Source organism: Euleptes europaea, chromosome 15 (assembly GCF_029931775.1).
Source record: "Euleptes europaea isolate rEulEur1 chromosome 15, rEulEur1.hap1, whole genome shotgun sequence".
Lineage (NCBI taxonomy): Eukaryota > Metazoa > Chordata > Lepidosauria > Squamata > Sphaerodactylidae > Euleptes > Euleptes europaea.
In genome coordinates, this window is record NC_079326.1 from 50,046,023 (window position 1) to 50,062,436 (window position 16,414).

A 16,414-nucleotide genomic window follows, 5' to 3' on the forward strand; every position below is an offset into this window, starting at 1 on the left:
TGCCTATTCTAAACTCAAGTTTTTGCTAGCTTTCCCCCATACTAAGGAGGTTGTAACTTGTCCAGAAAATACAGCAGAATTCCTCTGACTGGAGGTACATTTGATATATTTGAATAACTACTTTGTGTTCTGGGTGCGGTTGGGTTTTGCCTTTGTGTGTGTGTGTAAAGAAAGAGTTGCATGTAGCTAGATATGCAGTGTTCTCCTAGTCATGACAAAACAGGAAATACCCAATTCTTTTTAAAAAGAGAAAAGAATGGAAATCATGATAAAAAAAACAGAACTGAATTTCAGTATTGATATTTATGTCCTTATAACATATTTAGGATTGGGTTGTTGACCTCCATTTATTTCTAGGAATAATATGTCACCAAGGCATTTAATTGTAAGCTATGGTTTGTTTTTTCTTTTTATTTACCGTTTAAAGTCCACATTATACCTTTTACTGAGTTAGTGATGCCATTTACCAAGAACTGTATTGAAGAAGTTGGTGGGACAAAAATGGTATTCTGCAGCAACTTAGTGTAGTTTTCTCCGGGGAAAAGGCACTGTTTCCTTAAAACATTTCAAGGTCTGTTTCTTGTTTCTCTTAGATGGAGCAGCTATCAGATGAAGAACTTGATCATGTCGCAGAGGAAGACAGTGATAAAGAAGATCAAGATCTGGACAAGATGTTTGGGGCTTGGCTTGGAGAGCTGGATAAACTGACGCAGGTTGTACATTTCATAGTAAAATAAACTTGCCATTGATACATGGGGCCATGTTGGAGTAGCATTGGAGGGATGCAACAGTGACAGAGCAGTGAAGTGAGATGGATAAAGAACCAGTTGCTACTGTAGAATGTATTAATGCCACAGTGTGGTTAACTATTTGATGCAGAAACTGCATAGGATGTGTTTTTGGGAATATTCAGGAGATCAAAATTGCTGTTCAGATGTTTTGTGATAATGGTTGTCCTTGCAATGGAGTTTCTTGCTTCTGATATGTGAACAAACTAAGGCACTTGTGAAAAAAATCAAGCTAAAACTAGGCGGAATTTTAAAATGGGAGTTATTTATTCCTGTTTTCAAGTTGAAACATGAGCTTTAATCTATGTGTTTCTAGGATGGACAGCTGAATACCGGTGTGTTGCCTTAGTCTTGGAACCCTTGATTGACAGAGTGTTCAAACAGAATTCTGCGGTTTGGGAGTTGGAGAGTGACAGTTAAGAGAGTGACAGTTGGAGACTAGCAGCCAGGGTGGAATGAACACTGTTGTGTGTAGGATCAAGAAGGATCCTATGTATGGGAAGTAAACTGAGTGTCCTTCCCTGAGGGAAATAGTTCCAAAGAAAAGGGGGTGATCCCTAACCAGTTTTAAAGAGGAAAACTAGGAACCTGTGTGTTTTGTTCCTTCCTCCACCGACTTTAGAAATATTGTTTCCAAGAAGCATCTGTCAGTTCAGCTAAGCAGTGACTGCCAAGTGTTTAGTCTCAAAAGCGTACCCAGCGTATTTAATTCTCATTCCTCAATCCTGTTGTTGTGTTACCTGCCAAGTTTATTTCTGAAACCTCCCCGACAACCTGACTTTACCATCTCCCCAAAAGAGAAAAATAAAACAGTCTTGAGTTCTTAATTCATTCAGCGTCTCTTCCATATTCTGACTTAAACAGATAAGGGTTTTTTGGTAAATTCTTCATCGTCCGAAGACTGGGTCAGAAAAACAACGAGAGGCATTTCATAAGTCTCTGGAGTGAATGGGTTTGCGAGGAATCAGTTCCGTCATAGTTTCTTTTGCCTAATGGGTAGACATATATTGGTTTGTTTTTGTGTCTTGCATTCTATCAAAAATCTGAAGGTCTAGAAGAGCTGTTTAGTAATATGCCTACATTTGTAAGCATCCATATATTCAGTACAAGTGTGATTCGAACTTATGTTTTTCCCCAATTTCTTCACTTAGAGTCTGGATACTGACAAACCCATGGAGCCAGTGAAAAGATCCCCTCTTCGCCAGGAGACAAATATTGCCAATTTCTCCTACCGCTTTTCAATGTATAACTTGAATGGTAAGAGGTGTTACTGAAAGCAGTGTGAAACCGCCATCTTGAGAGTGTAGCTGAAAGGTGGGGTAAACATTTTTGAAATACCATAGAAAGTAATTTGTCACAGTTAATTTTCACAAATCCCACTAGGGTATAAAATAAGAGGAAAGCTGCACTGTGGGACGACGAATTGGTTGAGCTCAAATATGGGACAAGCTTATTCTTGGATCTCAAGACTGTGTCCCAACATGGGAACAATAGGCTTAGATAGTAGGTATAATTTTGAATTGCATGTAAACATGCAATATACTATTTTGTAGGGGTATTGTTTTTTTGCATCAAGTTGTGTTAAGTCACATCTGACTTATGGTGACCCCTGGTGGAGTTTACAAGGCAAGAGACGTTTAGAGGTGGTTTGCCATTGCCTGCCTCCACAACATGACCCTGGTATTCCTTGGAGGTCTCTCATCCAAATACTTGCCAGGGTCAACCCTGCTTAGGTTCTGAGATCTGACGAGATTAGGCTAGCCTGGGCTATCCAGGTCAGGGCGTAGTGAAGGTACTCAATTTTAATCAAACACCTAATTGTTGACCTTATGAACATGAGAACATGAAAGGCCCTGCTGGATCAGACCAAAGCCCATCATGTCCAGCAGTCTGTTCACACAGTGGCCAACCAGGTGCCTCTAAGAAGCCCACAAAGAAGATGACTGCAGCAGCACCATCCTGCCTGTGTCCCACCACACCCAAAATAATAGGTATGCTCCTCTGATACTAGAGAGAATAGGTATGCAGCATGACTAATATCCATTCTAACTAACAGCCATGAATACCCCTCTCCTCCATGAATATGTCCACTCCCCTCTTAAAGCCCTCCAAGCTGGCAGCCATCACCACATCCTGAAGCAGGGAGTTCCACAATTTAACTATGCGTTGTGTGAAAAAATACTTCCTGTTATCTGTTTTGAATCGATAACCCTCCAGCTTTAGCAGATGACCCCGTGTTCTAGTATTATGGGAGAGGGAGAAAAACTTCTCCCTGTCCACTCTCTCCAAACCATGCATAATTTTATAGACCTCTAATCATGTCTCCCCTCAGCCGCCTTCTTTCCAAGCTAAACAGCCCTAAGCGTCTTAACCGCTCCCCATAGGACAGTTGCTTTAGTCCCCTAATCATTTTGGTTGCTCTTTTCTGCACCTTCTCAAGCTCTGTAATATCCTTTTTTAGGTATAGTGACCAGAACTGTACACAGTATTCCAAGTGTGATCTCACCATAGATTTGTACAAGGGCAGTATGATATCAGCGGTTTTATTCTCTATTCCTCGTCTAATTATAGCCAGCATGGAATTTGCCTTTTTTACAGCAGCCGCACACTGGGTTGACATCTTCATTGAGCTATCCACTACCACCCCAAGATCCCTTTCTTGGTCTGTTGCTGCCAGCACAGATCCCATCAGTGTATATGTGAAGTTGGGATTTTTTGCCCCAATATGCATCACTTTACACTTACTCACATTGAATCTCATTTGCCATTTTAATGCCCATTCTTCCAGTATGCAGAGATCCTTCTGGAGCTCTTCACAGTCCGATTTTGTTTTTACCACCCTAAATAATTTGGTGTCATCTGCAAACTTGGCTACTTCACTGTTTAACCCCAACTCCAGGTCATTGATGAACAGGTTGAAAAGCACCAGTCCCAACGCAGATCCCTGAGGCACCCCACTGCTCACATCCCGCCATTGTGAGAACTGACCATTGATTCCTACTCTCTGCTTCCTATTTTTCAGCCAGCTCTCAATCCATAAGAGGACTTGTCCTCTTATCCCATGACTATGAAGTTTGCTTAGCAGTCTTTGGTGGGGGACTTTGTCAAAAGCTTTTTGGAAATCCAAATACACAGTATCCACAGGCTCATTCCTGTCCACATGCTTATGGAAGAGTAACATTAAGATATTAAACATTTTGAGCAGTTTCAGAATCATTAAAATATGCATAATGTAATTCCAAGGTAAAGCTGTGTTTGGGATAATGGGATAAGTATGTGTCCATGTGACAAATCACAGGATGTACTTTACCATGGAAATCAGATACGGTTCATAGGAAATCTTGTAATTTCAGTCCCTGAACGGGTATTTAACTTGCAAGAACTACAGCAGGACTAAAGCTTGCTTCTAAATGAAGGGGCGTTTTTAAAAACAGAATATTACGAGTGCAGAGTATACTTTGATAGTTAAAGTGAAATATGAAATCCCCCACCCCCTTAGAAAGGTGACTCCAAGAATTTTGCAATGAGACATTTAACAGCACTGTATGGGAAAATTCCAGAAAAAATCTTTATAAATGAGCAATGTTTTGAAACACAAGATAAAGCTGAAAGGCTTGTCCAGGCATTTAGGAATTTATGTGGCAGGAGTTTGTAATTAATGGTAACTGTTAACATTATGACTCTGTAATAAACTAGTTTGGTTTACATATGCTTCTTCTGTTAATCCTTAGACCTGTGATTTTCAAACTATACTCCAGGTAATCCCATGTTCCTTGAAGTTTACTGAGAAAATAAGCAGCTACCATGATATTTCCTGAGAGACAGTTTGCCCGTTGTTACAGAATTCCCTTGCACTATCACAGAGGAAAGTTTGATTTGGTCTAAGGTGCACACTTTCATGTGAACCTATGGTGAGACCAAGTGGGCATTATTTGTGTCCCAGGATTCCTTAATGGAAAATGGAAAGTAGACAGACCACGCAAACTGGACTCCAAAACAATGAAATGTTTAAAGCAGTGGAGCATGAAAATAGAATTCTGAAAGTTGACTATGTTCCTGTCATTCATTGCAGAAGCCCTGAATCAGGGAGAGACTGTGGATCTGGATGCCCTCATGGCTGACCTTTGTTCCATAGAGCAGGAGCTCAGCAGCATCGGGTCACAGTCTGCAAACAGTACATCAATGAAACGCTTTGCCACGGAAGGAAAAATGGTCCAGAGACCACCTGGTGGCGGCCGGCTTGCTGCCAAACACAGCAGTATGAAGGGACTGTCCTCTTCGTCCTCTGGTCGGGCAACTAAGCCTTCACACGCTATCTTTTCTCTGGACGACATTACCGCACAATTAGAAAAAGCCTCTCTGAGTATGGACGAAGCAGCTCAGCAACCTTTGATGGAAGATAACAAGCCCATAGTTACTACTCAGCACAGAAGGACAGCGTCGGCAGGCACCGTGAGTGACGCGGAAGTCCGTTCCATCAGTAATTCCTCCCGTTCCAGCAACACGTCTGCAGCCTCAAGTATGGATTCCCTGGACATTGATAAGGTGACAAGACCTCAGGAACTGGATTTGACGCAACAAGCACAGCCGATTAGCGAGGTAAAGTATGACCCGTTCTTCACAGTAAGTCTTTAAAATACTTAGTTGGATCCAAGTGTTCTGCCCAGCTAAGTGTGAAGCCTTTCTGTAGCGGAAGTGCTTTTTCTACCAGAGGAAAGTCACATGTCCATGAAGAATGTTCTTCGTGGAGTGGTAGGAGCCAGCCTGTAATTTGAAAGTCCCATACCGGTAGCTTTTGCAAACTACGGCTATTCTATATGCATAATATGTCAACACTGCTCACTTTAAACATTTCTAGATAAAATGGTTGTTTTCCTTTAACATCTTGCTTTTATGCTATCCGCTGAAGAGCTAAAACTGTGTTTCATTTGTTTAAATGTTCAAAGATATAATAGTGTAGGACCAAGGAGACAGAACTTGTATGAAATCCTGGGAAGAATTAGTCCTTTTATATTAAATAGTAACCTTACAACATAGCCCACAGCCATAACCATAGCCAAGGCCCTGGAGAAAGACTTCCACAGGGAACAAAGACATCCATGCTGCTATGGTATGAAGTTGATATAGGAGATATCCCAAGTTCGTTGATATAGGAGAACTTGGGACTTTTTTGGACTGCCGGAACTAGGAAGTACAAGTTGGGCTCCCCCAAAGTTTTCCCTGTTTGTTGGCCTGCAGTTGGTTGGCCATTGTGTGATCCAAACCAGCAGGGCTCTTCATTTGTTCTTACGCAAATATCACAGTAAGAGGGGGAAATTAATAATGAGAAAATCTTTCCTTTTGGGATACTCTGAATTTAGTATACTCAGTCAAGTTTACTCTGAATTTAGTATGCAGAAACCACTATCTTGTTTGAGGGTGGTCCCATTTTACCTTTTATACTTACCTATGAACTTTGCTACTGTCGAAGTATTTTGGTATTGTGTCTCTTGCCTGTATGTATTCAATATATGTAGCTCTTAGATATAGATTGTTGTAGTGAAGGCTCTTGATACCAGTTGAGGGGAGTGGGTTGGTATGAAGCATTTCAACTGCTACATTTAAGCATACTTAGACCAAAGAAATTCAAATTGCTGAGAAGCTGGGCGAAAATGAAATTTGACAGATGAATGCAAAGTTCTTCTTTGAGGCAAAACAGAATCAAATGTGAAAGTATACAGTGGGGAATACCTGTCTCGGCAGTAGTACATGTGAAAAGGATCCTAAGATTGCATTATGTAACAAATGGAACATGAGTTTGTAGTACAGCACTACAGCAAAAAAAAAAGGCAAAAGCAATTTTAAGCTGTGTTTAAGAGAAGCATAGAATTCAAGTCATGAGAAGTAAGAGTCCCAACTTTATTCTGTGCTAGCCGGTTCCAAGTTTTAGGGGCCCCATCCCGCCTCTCTTTCCACGTCCACCTGCGCATCTCCCACGTGTCAGTGATTCCTTTTCCTGCTTGCAAGTCCTCCCTCCATCCATGCTTAGTTTCTAGCACCACCAACGAGGGTTTCCTGGCACAGCCTGACAACCAGGGGGAGACCCAGGGTGGGGGACAGCGACATAATGCTTCTGTAGGAATTACTGGAAAGTGTATGGTAAAACCATAAGTGTCCCCTGATTTATATAGAGGACTGAAGTCACTTCTGAGGTGGGGAAAGGAACTTATATCATGCCATCACAGTGATTTTTCTTAAGTATTTTTCTCCCGCCAGTCACAGCAATGGTGGTGAGAAACCAGAGCTGGGAGTGGGGTATCCCCCCCAGCGGAGGCTTGGCAGCCCTATCACCAGCATACCCTTTCCCCTACAGCACTGGCTGGTGCATGCTGGGAGTGCTGCCATGGCTACCAAGAATGCTGCCACTGTGCAACACCCACATGCCCTTTCTCCAGTGACTCTGGGTGGTTGGGAGCATGGATGGGAGCACTTCAAGCCAGCAGATGGGGAAGGCCATGCGGAGAGGTGGCAAGGGAAGGTGCCTGGGGGGGTGGGGGCTGGGGATAGTGGGCCCCACCTCTGGGTATGCAGACACTGGCCCTTCCCATGACTTACAGTGCAGTCCTTTTTAAAGTTGCTCCTGTCTAAGTGGATTGATTTCAGTGAGCTTACCGGAGTAACTTGGCACAGGAGTATGCGCTGTTAGACATGTGTTCTTCAGGGTTTGGGTCATTTAAGCACCCCTGGCCGAGAAGCCAAAAGAGTCCCATTTAGTTGTCGCTCCTGATAGGAGGGCATCTTCAAAATGGGTTATTTTCTTTCTCATGATCAGGGAGGCAGGAACAAAAAAGTCTTAACACTTCCTGTCTCCCGGGAGAAATAACCCCATCCTTCTTCAGCTCCATTCTGTTTCCTGCCTTGATAGGGAGAGTTATTACCGTCTGCTCATACGCATAAATAACAGAAAGTGGTCAAGGAATAATTGATTTTCCTGAAATCTCTTCTGAAGTACTGGTCACAGTGTAGGGTGGAATGTTAGACTTGTCGGCTCATTGGTCCGACCATGTTTTTCATGCAGTTTTCATGCAGATGTTGCAGATTTCAGTAACTCAAGCTCTCTCCTAAACGCTCCGTAGAACTCTGTGCACTAACCTTGTAACTTATGAGGTGCTACGCAAATCATCTATACACTTGGATCCTGTTGTTGGTTGTGCTTTATCTTCAGCTATACGCTTGATTAGTTCCATATCCTAATTGTTTCCCCACCCCCCTTGAAAGTTAATTCACATCCCCACATCTTCCCAAAACTTTGCTATAAGCAGTGTTGCACAGAGTCTAAATTCTCCAACTTTTAATAATTCCTGAAAGAGAACAAATATGCTAAGGCCCTGTTCCACGGGTAAAAGTACTTCTTTAGATTTATTGGCACAATTAAGCACGCAGAAGTGCTCACGCTGCTGAAGGGAGTCAGTCCAGATATGGATCACACTGGCTTGTAGAGAACCTGGACGGGACCGACTGACAAACAAGTGATGCTGACAGATCAGTTAGTTTAACTGCTGTTTTCCTTATACATTAATTTTTCTCCTATCCTGTTCTGTGGAAATCATAAAGCCTGGATGTTTCAGGACTGTTTCTTTATTTCCCATTATGAACAGATTATTTATGCAAAACAAGGAAAGAGAAAAGCATTTACAAAGCAATGGTTTCTTTGCCTGTTTGATACGCAGGACTATATAGGTGAAATGGACTAAAGGAGGAGCCAGTGGTCTTCTGGCAGAGGCCACTTTTGTAGAGGGGACCATTTCTCCGCTGAGGTAAGGGTATCCTGAGCTGTGGGTTGTTTTCCTTCTCCATCCGGGTAGGCAGGACTAAAGTTTCTGACTTCCTGTGTCCCTTGGCGGGAAAACAGCCTGAGGAAGCCAGTTTCCGTCCTGCCTATCCGGGTGGAGCAGGCAACTTCGCGCAGCTCTGTGCCAGAAGATCCTTTAGGCCCATTTCAGCAAAGAAATTTTTCCTGTCTCTTTGTCTTCTAAGTACCGTGAGTCTTCCTCGTCTTCCCTTTTATTGTAAATCCTCTTGTTATCCTCCGTCTCCCTTTCCCTCTGTGTGTTAGTCTATAGCCTCCAACATGGCCGACGCCATGTTAGCAAGGGAAGACGACCTTCTCTCTGAGAAGGACTTCCAAAGCGGGCTGGTTCAAACCACCCCCACGGGCTCCGGATCTCCCAACGGCCGTCCTGACGGACCATTAGGGAGCATTACTAATCCGGGAGAGACCCTAGCGGCCGAAACCTCCTCGGCCCCAATTAAATACAAAAAGGCGCGAAAGTCAGCGCCGCTGCAACCGGGCGCCAGAAGAAAGAGGCGCGGCGCTAAGACCGCCGGCGGGACGAAAGCCGGGGGTTAAAACACCCGACTCTTCACCAAAAGTCTCCCTCGCATCCCGCACTGCCCAGAACGCAGACCAGGCGGCAGCAGCGAATTCATCCCTCCCGGCAGCGGCATCTTCACCCTTCCTGGCGGGGACTGGTAATTACGCGGCAATGGCGGCTATGGGAGCATTCCAGGCGGGAGTTGGCAACCCCCCCCCCAACCAGGCGGCAGAGGGCGGCCATTTTATTTCCTGGCAAAGCGCAGATGATCTTATCAACTATGCCTTGCAACGCCAGTGGCAAGCCTTCCAATCCTTCCAGGCTCGCCTTCCTCCCTCCATGGCTGCGGGCCCCTATGGGATTCCCCCCAACCCTCTATCTCAGCCCATGCAACCCACTCTCCTCCATACTGAGGAGAATGGTGGCCCTTCTTCCTCTTCTACTACTAAATCCAAGGCATGGCCCACAAAAGCGGCCATGAAGGCTAAGCCTTCCGAGACTAGGGAGCCTCAGCCTGAAATTTCTAGATCCCCTCTCTCTTCAGCCGGTTATGAAGACGAAGAGATCGAGGAAGGTGAATTTGATTCGGACGAAGATCCACCCCAAGAGGCAGATCAGCACACCAGACTGTTCTCGGGGGAGGATTACCAGGCCCTCTTAGCCAAAGCTATCCTAGCTCTCGATCTTAATGAGGACTCAGAGGCAGACCAAACAGATGAACCTAAATCCAAATTAAAGAAGGGAGTCAAGGAATGTTTTCCTAGACCCAAGTCACTCTCTAATACAGTTCCATTCCCGGAGTTTTTTATTAATGCAGTCAGAGAGGAGTGGGACCACCCAACACCTAACAGACAGCTTCCCACTAATATTAGGAAGCAATACAATCTGGCCTCCCACGCAATGTCAATGCTTAAAGTTCCCTTGGTAGATGCCCCGGTCCTGGACCTACAATCCCCGGGCTTAGTCCCTGAGGATGGGGTGGGTTCCCTGAGGGACCAACTAGACAGGAAATCAGACTACCTGGCGAGAAAGGCGCACGAGGCTTCGGCTATGGCTATTCAGGCCAGTGCCACCACATCTATTTTTGCCAGAGCCTCATACCTGTGGATAAAAAAGATTATACAGTTAGTTCCTGATGAAAACCTCAGGGTTTTGGGGGGTCTGGACAGGGTCCTTAACGCAGTAACATTAATGGCAGACGCATCCCTTGACACCATGTCCTCAGTGGCCAGATCCATGGCAGCGGTCACTTCTATCCGAAGGGGACTCTGGCTCAGGGCCTGGCCTGCAGACTTTAAGGCCAAGACCACCCTCATGGCCTATCCCGTCAAAGAGGGCAGACTGTTTGGCGAGAAGCTTGACAGCATACTCGTCGAAACAAAGGATAAAAAGCAAGTGCTCCCCATGCAAATCAAAAAGGACCATCGCCACCCTTCATATCCTTCCTTTCGTCCCCCCAAGTTCTCACCCAAATTCAGATCCGAATTTAGAAGAGGTTCCTGGGGATCAAACAGGGGATCTTGGGGCAATACCAGATCCTTTCGTAGGGGGGGAAGAACCTCCAGACCCCAGGGTTTCCAGCCAAGATCGGAAAAAGGAGACAGGTTCACTAAGCACACCCCTCAGTGACGCCAGTCACATTCAGGTGGGGGGAAGACTTCAGGAGTTTGCAGCAAGGTGGTCCATGTCCAAACCGGACAAATGGGTCTCACAGATTTTAACAAACGGCTATCTCCTGGAGTTCACGGTCCAACCTCGAGACCGATTCCTACGTTCCCCAATCTCATTCAAAAAGGGAAAACACCAAAGAACATTAACAGCTATCCAGCATTTGCTTCATATCAAGGCCATAGAACCAGTGCCCAGCCATCAGAAGGGCCAGGGAGTATATTCCATTTTCTTCACCGTCCCGAAGAAGAACGGGGACTGGAGGGCCATCTTGGACCTAAAGTACGTCAACAACAGGATGGCCCGCAGACATTTCCGTATGGAAACAGTCAAATCAATTGTGGAATCACTACTCCCTGGCACCTTTATGACGGCTGTGGACCTCACGGAGGCCTACCTCCACATTCCAGTTCACCCACTACACAGATCCTTTCTCAGATTTGCCTATGGCCCCGACCATTATCAGTTCGGGGCCCTCCCCTTCGGACTGACCTCAGCTCCGAGGGTTTTCACCAAAATACTAGTCACCATCATTGCATCCCTCCGACAGGAAGGAATCCAGGTACATCCGTACCTGGACGACATCCTTATCTGTGCCCCAACCCACAGTCTCTCTCACTCCCACACACAAAGGGTCATCCAGACCCTTCAGGAACACGGGTACATCATAAACTTCCAAAAAAGCTCACTGCACCCCTCACAGGTAATGACGCACCTGGGGGCCAAAATCAACTCCAAAACCAACTCCTTATCCCTACCTCAGGAAAGGATCAGGAAACTAATTTCCTCCGCACGCAACACGGCCAATCACAACACCGCAATGCTCATGTCCCTAGCGGCTCTTTTGGGGCTCATGGTGTCGTGCATTGCCATAGTACCATGGGCCCGATTTCACTCACGCCCACTACAGTGGCTTCTAAGGCCTCACCAGCTAGACATAGTAAAGAAAAAGATCAAGAAAATAGCTATCCCCTCAAAGGTCACTCACAGCCTTCTCTGGTGGACCAATCCATCCAACCTCTGCCAAGCCACACAGTACATACACGAAGATCCCATCCAAATCTTCACGGACGCCAGCCTATCGGGCTGGGGTGCCACCTTAGGCGATCAGATAACCCAAGGCCAATGGTCACAGCAGGAGTCTCGACTCCACATCAACCTGCTGGAACTCAGGGCAGTGAAATTGGCACTACAAAAATTCACACATACAATCAGGAAACACCATCTACTTATACGAACAGACAATATCACGACAAAAGCCTATATCAACAAACAAGGGGGTTCCAAGTCCTCTTCCCTGCACAGGGAAGCAGTGGCGATATTCACCTGGGCACAAGCCAACGTCCCCTCAATCAGGGCGGAACACATCAAGGGAAACCTCAACCTGCGTGCCGATTGGCTAAGTCGCCAGTCAATAGACGAGGGAGAATGGGAATTAGACCACACAACATTTCAGCAGCTTACAGAAATCTTTGGTATCCCTTCCGTCGATCTCTTTGCCTCCGAGTCAAATCACAAGGTTCCCAGATTTTACTCCAGGTACTTCCACCCAAGAGCAGAAGGCACAGACGCCCTTCTCAGTCCATGGCCCAAGGGTCTGCTTTACGCATTCCCTCCAATCCCCATCCTACCCAAGGTCCTCAGGAAAATACACCAACACAGAGCAGACGTGATACTGATAGCTCCTTACTGGCCCCGGAGACCATGGTTTGTAACTCTCAAGCGCATGTCCTACCAAGAACCGTGGCGAATCCCAGTGGAACAGACCACTCTCCACCAGGGACCCATAACACACCCAGACCCCCAATGGTTCTGTTTGACCGCCTGGCGCTTGAGAGGAGGACTCTATTAAACCTTGGGTACTCTACAGATGTGGTCAACACAATCATAGAAGCACGCAGGCCGTCCACCCGACGCATATATAACGCGTCATGGAAAGCCTTTGCCCGATGGGCAAGGAGAAAGAAACGTGACCCTCTTCACCCAGATATTCCTACAATACTAGAATTTCTCCAAGAAGGAGTCAGACAAAACCTCAAGGCCTCTACCCTGAGACGACAGGTAGCCGCCATCTCCACAGTAATACCTATCTCAGACGGAGTCCCCACGTCACAACATAGGCACATTTCTGCCTTTCTAAAAGGAGTCTCCCAAATACAACCCCCGGTATTGCACAGGTTCCCTACATGGAACCTTAACCTTGTCCTAAAGGCTCTTACGGGACCACCCTTCGAGCCTCTCAAAACAGTACCCATGAGATACCTTCGCATGAAGGTACTGTTCCTTACGGCAGTCACATCAGCCAGAAGAGTATCCGAGCTCAGGGCGCTGTCTATCAGAAAAGGATTATGTGTCTTTCACAAAGACAGGGTCGTGCTAACTCCCGACCCCACATTCCAACCTAAGATAAATTCACGCTTCCACAGGACTCAGGAGATTAACCTCCCTTCCTTTTGCCCAAAACCAAACTGTCCAAGGGAGGCCACATGGCACACATTAGATTTAAGGAGGGCTATTCGTATATTCATCAACCGCACATCAGACATCAGAAGGTCTGACTACATGTTCATAGGGATCTCAAACCCCGGTAAGGGACAGAGAATGTCAGCCGCCGCAATTAGTTACACGATCAAACTATGTATTGCAGAGGCGTACAAGGCGCAAGGCAAACCTGTACCGGGGGGTATCACGGCACATTCTCTTCGAAGTACCGCCACTACGACCGCGTTTGACAAACAAGCGCCGGTAGAAGAGATCTGTAAAGCCGCTACTTGGTCTTCAGTCTCAACCTTTGTCAGACACTATAGAATCCATACCTGGTCCTCAGCCCAAGCCTCCTTCGGTCGCAGGGTTTTACAAAGTGTGGTTGAGTAATATGTTCTTTCCCACCCTATTGGGAGCTCTTAAAAGTCCCACAGCTCAGGATGCCCTTACCTCAGCGGAGAATATAGCCTTGGTTACTCACCGTGAGGGCTTATTCTCCCCTGAGGCGAAGGGCATCCTGCCCCGCCCTTTCAAATAATCAGTTTTTAGAAATAGACCCCTGGCATCTCCCCACGCCAGCCGTAGTACCGTGTCTAACCACAAATGTTAGCACGCCTGGTCTCTTGTTCGGTTATTCATATGTTATAATGCAGTGTCTCGTTAGTTTGTCTCGTTCCTGTGAACGTAGCTAGTACAGACGGTAACTGGCTTCCTCAGGCTGTTTTCCCGCCAAGGGACACAGGAAGTCAGAAACTTTAGTCCTGCCTACCCGGATGGAGAAGGAAAACAACCCACAGCTCAGGATGCCCTTCGCCTCAGGGGAGAATAAGCCCTCACGGTGAGTAACCAAGGCTATATTCTCCAGGATGTCTCATTTCAAGACTCAAACTGTTTGAGTCTTGAGTAAACTTAAAGATTTACAGATTAATTTTAACGATTTCCATTTGGTCTTTGGCACCTCACAACTTTTCCCCCTACATTACACATTTCTTTTGCGCTTGTCCCAGTTCGTAGCCTAGGAGGGACAGAATGACTTCCCTGTGCTATTTTTAATTATCTGACTGCTACAAGGAACTGATAGGTTGATTATTAGGTCTGTTTATGTACTGGACTTCTAATTAAAAGTGTACAAGGTGGTTTCCAGCGTTGAAAGTGTAAATAAAGTAAAATGGAATGTAAGATAGTAACATTAAAATAACTAAAGACCCCTAGCCTGAATAAATAGTGAAATTACCCATACCTAGTCATTAGCAGTAGCAGTAATTGATAATAAAACTGCAGGTAATGAACAGTGTGGGGAAAAAAGATACAGAAAAGAATAACATGCACACAGGCAGCAACAATTAACAGTTCAAAATACCTGTGCTGTTAAAGTCTTTGGCTGCCTGGCATTGAAAAGATACCCTAGTTTGGTCCTAGGCAGAGGGAAGGCTTTCCATCAGTTAAGTACCATGGCAGAAAATACCCAATCCTTTCTCCTCCTCCTCTTTTATTTATTTATTTATTTATTTGCTGTCAAGTCACAGCTGACTTATGATGACCCCTTAGGGGGTTTTCAAGGCAAGAGATGTTCAGAGGTGGTTTGCCATTGCCTGTCTCCACGTTGCAACTCTGGTATTTCTTGGTGATCTCCCATGCAAATACTGACCAGAGCCAACCCAGCTTCGCTTCCGAGATCGGGCTCGCCTGGGCTATCCAGGTCATCCAGTCCTTAGGGGCCACCAATCTAAGATCTGGGAATGCAGACAAGTGGAGCAAGGCCTCCAATGCAGATCACAGCTGTTGAGCAGGTTCATATGCAATTAATTGCATTTAATTCATATGCAGTTAAGAGGTTCTTTAAATACCCTATACCCTTAAAAAAAAAGCACCTTGTATTGAACTTGGAAAGGGATTGGAAGAGAAACTGTCAAGTTGTGTGTTTGCTACAATTGGCATCTTTTGGCCTTGCTACTGCATCTTGTTTGCCTTCATCCGGTTTAATAAAAGAACATACCTTCAAAACGGCCAAGCAATCAAAAAGGCCAGTTTCTCAAGGCCCAGGCTAGCCCAATCTCATCAGATCTCAGAAGTTAAGCAAGATTAGCCCTGGTCAATATTTGGATGGGAGACCACCAAGGAATATAGGGTCATGGCATGGAGGCAGGCAATGGCAAACCACCTCTGAATGTCTCTTGCTTTGAAAACCTCACCAGGGGTTGCCGTAAGCCAGCTATGATTTGATGGCGAAAAAAAAAGACTAAGCCATTAGAGAGCCTCCATCTTGCTAAACGTAGGTTGTATGGGCTCTACAGGATCCCAGTACAGTGGGATGCCCACTCAATCTAAGCACAGGCATCAGATCATTGACTTTAGAGACATTGTGGCAGAGTTTAAGATGGTGGACCAGTAGGTCCAACGACTCCAAAGGGGAAGACCTGTTCACCTACAAGACCTAATATAGATGACAATGGATGCCAAGCTGGGCGGCAATCTACCAAAGGAGTTTGCCCAGGGAGTTTGGGTCAAGGAAGACAAAATAACGATATAACTCAAGCAATCAAGTTGCCTTTTTAAACGTTTCCTCTCAGTGATATGCCACTCCCATGTGATAGGATGGGGACAACATAACCACCAAATGGTGGCCATGATATTGTGAAGTAGTCTCACAAGGTCTCAGTCAGGATTCTCCACCCCCCACCACCACCCCACCCCCGATTTTCTAGCACTGGGTGGCCTCGCTGTGTGGATTTTTTGATCTGCATGGTAGGGACTTCATGTTCATTAGATATGGTGAAAAAGAAGAAAATGAGAATTATGCAAGGACAGGTGTTCTGTGTTTTGTTGATGCCTTTGGAAACATGAAAGTAGCGTCTATGATTGTAAGAAGCCTCCCTTTTTCCAGCTAATTTCAGGTGTCCAGGTTCCATTTTAGCCAGCACGTTTTGTGTTGTAGAACCTAGAAATACAAGCAGCGTGGTCTGTTGGATATCTCCCATGTACAGTGTTATCCTAAGCAGCATCACTGCTGTAAGCCCATTGAAGAGTGTAACTCTGGTTAGGATGGCACTGTTAATGTCTTTCACTTGCAGCATTTGAAACTCTACATCAGGGGTGGGGAACCTTTTTTCCGCCAAGGGC

At 45.6% G+C, this 16,414-nt stretch overlaps 1 protein-coding gene across 2 annotated transcripts in view; it reads left to right on the top strand.

Moving 5' to 3' along the window:
* Positions 1–593: 593 nt before the first annotated feature.
* The window catches only part of RAPH1 (Ras association (RalGDS/AF-6) and pleckstrin homology domains 1), a 54,439-nt gene continuing 38,618 nt past the window's right edge, over positions 594–16,414 (top strand). For both annotated transcript variants that reach the window (XM_056861550.1, XM_056861549.1), the window contains exons 1-3: positions 594–713; positions 1,940–2,045; positions 4,861–5,387. In XM_056861550.1, coding sequence (XP_056717528.1) covers positions 594–713; positions 1,940–2,045; positions 4,861–5,387 — 753 coding nt within the window. The remainder of the gene's footprint in view (positions 714–1,939; positions 2,046–4,860; positions 5,388–16,414) is intronic.